At 44.8% G+C, this 8,351-nt stretch overlaps 2 protein-coding genes across 4 annotated transcripts in view; both read left to right on the top strand.

The window, feature by feature from the left end:
- Nucleotides 1–8,351, top strand: part of NCBP2 (nuclear cap binding protein subunit 2) — a 32,223-nt gene that overhangs the window by 5,842 nt on the left and 18,030 nt on the right. For 2 of the 3 annotated variants that reach the window (XM_017892207.1, XM_017892209.1), the window contains one exon: nucleotides 7,566–7,776. In XM_017892207.1, coding sequence (XP_017747696.1) covers nucleotides 7,566–7,776 — 211 coding nt within the window. Of the gene's footprint in view, nucleotides 1–4,408; nucleotides 4,432–7,565; nucleotides 7,777–8,351 lie in introns of those variants that run through there. The other variant, XM_017892208.1, reaches the window with a different exon arrangement.
- Nucleotides 7,771–8,351, top strand: part of LOC108542262 (uncharacterized) — a 4,900-nt gene continuing 4,319 nt past the window's right edge. The window contains exon 1 of the mRNA XM_017892213.1: nucleotides 7,771–8,350. Within this exon, the coding sequence (XP_017747702.1) occupies nucleotides 7,862–8,350 (489 nt within the window). The 5' untranslated portion in view covers nucleotides 7,771–7,861. The remainder of the gene's footprint in view (nucleotide 8,351) is intronic.

Genomic DNA, 8,351 nt, shown 5'->3' with positions numbered 1-8,351 from the left:
TTTCTTTCTTTCTTTCTTTCTTTGTTTCTTTCTTTCTTTTTTTCTTTCTTTCTTGCTCTTTCTTTCTTTCTTTCTTTCTTTTCTTTCTTCTTTCTTTTCCTTTTTTTTTTTGAGAGACTCGTGCTCTATCACCCAGGATGGAGTGCAGTGGCGCCATCTCAGCTCACTGCAACCTCTGTTTCCCAGGTTCAAACAATTCTGCCTCAGCCTCCTGAGTAGCTGGGGTTACAGGCACCCGCCCCTACGCCTGGCTATTTTTTGTATTTTTAGTAGAGACAGGGTTTCACCCTGTTGGCCAGGCTGGTCTCAAACGCTTGACCTCAGGTGATCCAACCCCGTCGGCCTCCCAAAATGCCGGGATTAAAAGCGTGAGCCACCACACCCAGCCGTTGTTTTCTTTTAGCAAATGAATATTGTCATCCTTAAGGGCCTATTGGCCGCAGCCACTTCTGATACCAAATGGTGAAGGTTCAGTACAAGAAATAGAAGCCAGCAGAAAAGGAATTTGATACGGCAAAATAGGCAGTAAAAATTATTTAGTACACTGAAAAATGATCCCTATTTGTGCCTCCAGGAAAAACTCTCTGAACACCCAGAAGTAACTCCACAGAGGAGCGACCACTCCTGTAACAGTCAGGCTACTGCAAAGCCACCTGTAGAACTTAGCTGGGTTCCATAACCGAGCACTGTGGCCACCATAACTGTAGTTGTGTCCTCCATTCCCACAAAGCAGGGACTGGATAGTGGAAAGCTGATGCAGGAACACCCCATGTCTTCAACGATCTTGTTTCCCAGGGGAAAACAAAACAAAAAAAACTGCAAAAAATATGGCCTGTCTCACATCTGCTTTCTAAATTCTGAAAACCGAATTTGCATAACCCAACTTCAAGAGTATCTACAAAACGTAGCTTTTTGTTTCCTATCCTTCAAAGTACAGTAAGACACCCTAGAAGGAGCTAGGAATAGTGGAAAGGATCCCTGCTGTCAAATGGCAGGCAGTGTGGGGGCCTGAAGTGGCCAATGGTTTTGATAACGAGGAAGCCAAGGAGGCAAGAGCCCCCTCTCTAAAAAAAATTGAAATTAAAAAGCGAGGAGTGCATTTAGTGAATGCAGATGGTTTGAGGATCCCTGTGAAGGGAGGAGGAGAGAAAGGCAGTAGAAAGAGGGGAACACAGTTTCAGGGGAGTTTTGGTTGGTTGTTTTTCTAAGAATGGTAGAGAGAGAAACCTGTTTATTGATGGAAAGGAAGGTGTCAACCAAAGAGAATAGAGGGAGGGAGTAGATGCATGATGGAAGGAGAACTTGCAGCTGGTGGGAGGGGATGCTCATGATATGTGGAAAGATGGTCATATTTTGCTAAGTGACAAACCAAATTTTAAAGCAAACATTGTATGATCCCCTTCCATTTACAAATATATAATCGATACATTGAAAATACTCCCTGAATTGTCAGACATCCCTTATAGAGACAAAACTCAATTTCAGTGTTGCAAAGCTACACTACTGATATGGAGCAGCTCCAGGCAATGGCACAGGCTTGGACAGGGTGTGTAGTAACTGGTGGGCAAAATAAGTGTGGGAGAGGGTGAGACAGAGGACAGCAGAGCCATGCTATCGAAGGCCACATGCCCATGAGACTGGCTTGCTCCATAGCGGAAGTCATGAGGCCAACTTTCCTACCCTCCCATACGCTGAGGAACAGCCTGCCATCAGTTCTTCTGGAGCCCAGCTCAGAGACCTAGGCATAGCATCCTCCATCCCCACTCACCCTCAGCTGACGCCTTCAGCAGTTGTGGAGATATACAAGTTCCCCCAAAGTAGTTTTGAGACATGTGCTAAAAAAAGCACTGCTGTGATTGCAACACAGTCCCCTTATGTTTCCTGCCCCCTTCCCCAGATCATGACCAGAAAGATCCACTGACCGAGGCTGTCCCTTAAATATAGGACTTCCTTGAGAATAACTTGACACGGCTTAAACTAATTTAGCTTTTCTCAATCCTTGTCTTAACTCTCAACATGACTATTTCTTATGCCAACATTATGCCAAAGTGTAGATATGTAAGAATAAACAAATATAATCCTAATTTTCCAAGAAAATCATATATCAAAATGTTAACGTGGTTTTTTTTTTTGTTTTTTGTTTTTTCTTTTTGATGAAGTCTCACTCTTGTCCCTCAGGCTGGAGTGCACTGGCGTGATCTTGGCTCACTGCAAACTCCGCCTCCCGGGTTCAAGCGATTCTCCTGCCTCAGCCTGCTGAGTAGCTGGGATTACAGGCGCCGCCACCACGCCCAGCTAATTTTTGTATTTTTAGTAGAGATGGGGTTTCACCATGTTGGCCAGGCTGGTCTCAAACTCCTGACCTCAGGTGATCCGCTGGCCTCGGCCTCCCACAGTGCTGGGATTACAGACGTGAGCCACCGTGCCCGGCTAACCGTGTTTTCTTGAGTGATAGGAACTGCATGCAATTTCTGTTTTCCCTTTTGGCTTATTGCACTTTTTACTTTTCTACAACAATCTTGTATTATGTTTATGACTAGAAAAAAAATAATAAAGGTTGTTAAACAAGACACAAGTGGAAAGTTGTCCTTGAATTATAAAAAGAATAAAGTGCTGAAAATAACTAAAATGCTGGATAAAATAGTAGGTAAGCCTAATAAAACGTAAGTAATACTTGGGCATGACAACAGGGACTCAGAGAGGTATGCAAAGCGCAGGAGCCAGATTGGGACTTGAGGACACATACAAAACTGTGAATTTGAGAGCTTCCTTGGCTTCCTCATTATGAAACCACTGGCCACTTCAGGCCCCTACATTGCTTGCCATTTGACAACAGGGACCCCTTCCACTATTCCTATCTCCTTTTAGGGTGTTTTACTGTACTGTAAAGGCTGGGAAACAAAAAACTATTTTGGTAGATACCCTCAAAGTTGTGTTATGCAAATTAGGTTTTCAGAACTTGGTCCTGCTTCTCGGGACTAGCAGGACGGAAGATAAAGCCTACTGCCCACCAAGAGGGAAGCCTAACAGGAGACTCCCCTCAAACTGTGACTCTAGAGGGCCATGTTCCAACATAAGGGTGGCCTAAGAAATAAATTTGGCCAGGCACAGTGGCTCATGCCTCAGGAGTTCGAGGTGGCTCAGGAGTTCAAGACCAGCCTGGCCAACATGGTGAAACCCTGTCTCTACTAAAGACACAAAATTAGCCGGGCATGGTGGTGGGCGCCTGTAATCCCAGCTACTCGGGAGGCTGAGGCAGGAGAATTGCTTGAACCCGGGAGGCAGAGGTTGCAGTGAGCCAAGATCATGCCACTGCACTCTAGCCTGGTGACAGAGCAAGACTCTGTCTTGGAAAAAAAAAAATGAAAGAAAAAAATTATTCCATCCCTACGGGACTGAAAGGAAAACTGCCCTTGTTGGATCCTGATGCTAATCAAATTGAGCTGGGGGTGGGGTATCTCCTTTCAGAATTTGTAATCGTGAGCCTGCCCTCATGAATTTACATGACCAGGCACTATCCCCCTTCCTAAAAGATAAGCAAACACACACACACACACACACACACACACACAAACCTGGAGCCAAAAATTTGATTAGAAATGGTCCTAGGCTTGTAATGCCCACAGTTACCTGAGAGAAGCAAGTGTAAATCCTTTCAAGGGGAACTCAGAAATTTGCCTTCATCCCTGACCTCAAAGAATTCTCATAGTAATATTCCAAAGAAAATGAGCAGCCCCTAAATAAAATAATTCACTAAATATACAAATAAACAGGGCACTATGAGTGAGATCCAGCAGAAACAAGACAGCAGATTCAGACCCAGACTTTAGATGCTGGAGTTATCAAACCTAGTATATCCAACAAGTATGTTTGATATCATTTAATAAATAAAAGAGTCTTGAAAATATCACAAAAGAGCAAGCAGATGTGGAAAAAAACAAACAACTTGTAGAAATGAAAAATATAACAACTGAAATTTAAAACTCAAGAGACAGGTTTAATATCTAGATACAGCTGAAATGATTAGAGACATGGAAGATAGAACAGAACTTACCCGACATATAGCCAAGAGAGCTAAAGATATGGAAAATATGAAATAGAACTTAAAGAGACATGGAAGATAGACTGAGAAGGTCTATGATATGGTTTGGCTGTGTCTTCACTCAAATCTCATCTTGAATTACAGCTCCCATAATTCCCATGTGTTGTGGGAGGGACCTGGTGGAGGTTGACTGAATTATGGTGGTGGTTTCCCTCCTACTGTTCTCATGATAGTGAATACATCTCACAAGATCTGATGGTTTTATAAGGAGAAACCCCCTTTGCTTGCTTCTCATTCGTTTGCTTCTCATTTGCTTTTTGCCTGCTGCCATGTAAGATGTGCCTTTGCCTTCCACCATGATTGTGAGGCCTCCCCAGCCACGTGGAACTGTGAGTCTATTAAACCTCTTTTTCTTTATAAATTGCCCAGTTTCGGGTATGTCTTTATCAGCAGCATACAGTCTAATGGACTACTTTCTATAAATGACAAAGGGTCCTAATCCACAGGTTTGAGAAGCCAAAAAATTTTCGACTATAATACATAAAAAGAAATGTGCACCCAGAATCATCATAGTGAAGACACATAACATAGTATGCTAACTACTAAAATATTAAATAATATATGGCATTTTATAGCATATTGGAAACTGAGTATATGTAACTTCCAAACTGTTAGAGGGAAAAGAGAAGAAAAATTATTCCAAAAGAAGGCAAGAAAGGACCAAAAAAAACCATTAAAAAAAACAAGAAAAGTAAACACAAAATAAGATGGTAGAAATAAATGTATCAATAATAACACTAAATTGGCCAGGTGCAGTGGTTCACATCTGCAATTCTAGCATTTTGGGAGGCCGAGGTGGGCAGATCATCTGAGGTCAGGAGTTCGAGACCAGCACGGCCAACATGGCAAAACCCTGTCTCTCCTAAAAATACAAAAATTAGGCAGCCATGGTGGCAGGTGCCTGTAGTCCCAGCTACTTGGGAGGCTGAGGCAGGAGAATTGCTTGAACCTGGGAGGCAGAGGTTGCAGTGAGCCAAGATCACACCACTGCACTCCAGCCTGGGCAACAGAGCAAGACTATCTGGAAAAAAAAATAATAATAGAAAGAAACGAAAAGGGTGGAAAATTATGTACCAGGTAAATACTAAATTTCCAAAAAGTGTGTATAACAAATTAATATCAGGCAAAATACATTTTAAGACAAAACAGAACTAGAGATTAAAAGATAACTATATAATGATAAGATATTCAATTTTCCAATAAGGCATAACAATTATAAACTTCTACAAATATAATAATATAGCTTCACAAATGAACTAAAATTGACAGAATTAAAGGATATGGGGTTTTTCTTGAGTGATGAAAATTTCTAAAATTGACTGTGGTGATGGTTGCACCTGCCTACGAATATACCAAAACCACTGAATTGTACAACTTTAAATGAGTTGTGTGGTATATTAATTATATTTCAATAAACCTGTTTTAAAAGAGCACAGCCTCAAAAATACGCACTTCCAGTGTTGGCACTGTCCTGGATGGGATGGCTGGAACTGAGCATTTATTCCACAACGAAGAGAAAGGCGCCATCAAGGCTGACCTGAGAAGCCGCCAAGCGGACCCTGGCCAGTACTAAGCCTGGCTGTTTTTTTATGTGACATGGCATGAATGGGGTTTCCTGCTTTTCTTTAAGAGCTGGGGAGCGTCCACTGTGTTGCCAGGGCCGACCTTCAACTCCTGGGGTCACAGCGAGATCCTCCTGCTGCTGCCTCCCAAGCAGCCGGACTACAGGCGCGTGCACACCACGCCTGGCAACAGTGATGAATGTTGAAGCCAGCTTGCATTGTTTGTGTTTGCTGTGTGGGTTGCAAACAACTAAATGTTGTATGCAAAAGGAGTTCGGAATATTTAGGGAATTAGCTGCCTTACAAAACCCTTTTGGAAGTGCCCTGGAGTGGATCAAGCTGTTAGGACTGAATCCAGCCCCCAGGAATGGACTCCTACAACACTGCAAAACTGACCAACAGAGCTACTACTTCTGTCCCCTGTCAGGAAAGTGGATAGGAGCTGGTGATCAGGATGGGACGGCAAGACCCAGATTTGTTGGGTACCCTAATCCTTCTTGCAAATGTCACATTGAGCAAATGTCATAATTAGACCCTGTATAAGTCAGGGTTCTCCAGAGAAACAGAAATAATAGGGAATTGGCTGTATCATTTACTATGAAAATTGGGTCATGCAATTATGGGGGCTAGTGAAGTCCCACAATCTGACACCTGCAAGCTGGAGAACCAGGAAAGCTGGTGATTTAATTCAGTCTGGGTCGGGAGCCTTAGAAACAGAGGAGCCTGCAGTGTAACTCCCAGTCCTAGTCTGACTGCCTGAGAACCTGATTCGGGGAGGTGGGTTGTGGGGCACTGGTGTGAGACACAGGGTCTGAAGGCCCAAGAACCAGGAGCACTGCTGTCTGAGGGCAGGAGAAGACTGCCAGGCTCCCAGCCGAAGAGAGTGCACATTCGCCCTTCCTCACTGCTGTCTGAGGGCAGGAGAAGACTGCCAGGCTCCCAGCCGAAGAGAGTGCACATTCGCCCTTCCTCACTGCTGTCTGAGGGCAGGAGAAGACTGCCAGGCTCCCAGCCGAAGAGAGTGCACATTCGCCCTTCCTCACTGCTGTCTGAGGGCAGGAGAAGACTGCCAGGCTCCCAGCTGAAGAGAGTGCACATTCACCCTTCCTCCATGTTTTTGTTTTATTCAGACCCTCAATGGGTTGGATCATGCCCACCCACGCTGGTGCAGCTGATCTTCACTTAGTCTGTCAATTCAAAGGTTAATCTCAGCCGGGCGCGGTGGCTCACGCCTGTAATCCCAGGACTTCGGGAGGCCAAAGTGGGTGGTTCATGAAGTCAGGAGTTCGAGATCAGCCTGACCAACATGGTGAAACCCCATCTCTACTAAAAATACAAAAATTAGCTGGGCGTGGTGGCGCGTGCCTATAATCCCAGGTCCTCAGGAGGCTGAGGCAGAGAATCACTTGAACCCAGGAGGTGGAGGTTGCAGTGAGCCACTGCACTCCAGCCTGGGTGACAGAGCAAGACTTCATCTCAAAACAAACAAACAAACCAAAAAAACAAACAAAGGCTAATCTCTTCCTGAAATACCCTTCTAGACACTGCTAGAAATAATGTTCTAGCGGCTATCTGGGTATCTCTTAGCCCTGTCAAGTGGACACATAAAATTAACCATCAGACTCCTTAGCAAATATGGTCAGCAAGTAACCGAGTTACTCACCAGAGGCCTCCGTTCCCATCTGTAAAACAGGGATACCAAGACCTGCTGCCCCAGGCTGTGGAAAGGATTCAATGAAATATGCATGTCAAGTGCCTGGCAGTCAGTGGGCATTTAATATAAAGTAGCTATTATTATTATTGTCATTTTTATTAAATGACAGATCCATTTTGAGTTTGTTCAGACAGTTGGATATATTATAATTTGCATCGTGATAACCAACAAGTGCTTTCCTCAACAGATGCAGATCTGTGGATCCAGCGTGGCATCTGTAGCAGCTGGGACATCATTCCAGGTTTTGGGCCCGGTGTGTTGGCAACAACTGGATCTGAAGATGGCAGTCAGGGTGCTTTGGGGTGGCCTCGGCCTGCTTCGAGTGCTGTGGTGTCTCCTTCCGCAGACGGGCTATGTGCACCCAGATGAGTTCTTCCAGTCACCTGAGGTGATGGCAGGTAAAACTCCACATGTGTGGCTGAGACAAGTTGCAGCAGAGTCTGGTTGAGAAGCTGACGGGAGACTTTGTGGGGAGGGAGTAGCATGTCTGTGCAGATGAGTAGTAAATCCACAAGCAGAGCAGCAGCCTGTCTCTCTAGGGTAAGAACTTGGACGTGGGGACTTCATATCTCCTTCCCAAGTGGTGACACTGACCATCTGGGTGATGCTAAGAAACCACCAGACTCTTTAACGTACGCCTGCTTGGACAAACCATACAGGTTACCGAGAATGAGAGAGAATGAGAGCTGTGTCGTCGGTGAGAATGAGAGCTGTGTCGTCGGTGGGAATGAGAGCTGTGTCGTCGGTGGGAATGAGAGCTGTGTCGTCGGTGAGAATGAGAGCTGTGTTGGTGGGAATGAGAGCTGTATTGTTGGTGGGAATGAGAGCTGTGTCATTGGTGAAAATGAGAGCTGTGTTGGTGAGAATGAGAGCTGTGTTGGTGAGAATGAGAGCTGTGTCGTCGGTGGGAATGAGAGCTGTGTCGGTGAGAATGAGAGCTGTGTCGTTGGTGAGAATGAGAGCTGTGTTGGTG

This window comes from Rhinopithecus bieti, unplaced genomic scaffold (assembly GCF_001698545.2).
Source record: "Rhinopithecus bieti isolate Rb0 unplaced genomic scaffold, ASM169854v2 scaffold_21777, whole genome shotgun sequence".
In the NCBI taxonomy this organism is placed as follows: Eukaryota; Metazoa; Chordata; class Mammalia; order Primates; family Cercopithecidae; genus Rhinopithecus; species Rhinopithecus bieti.
The sequence above is the reverse complement of the archived record's forward strand: the minus strand, read 5'-3'. Positions and strand labels throughout refer to the sequence as shown.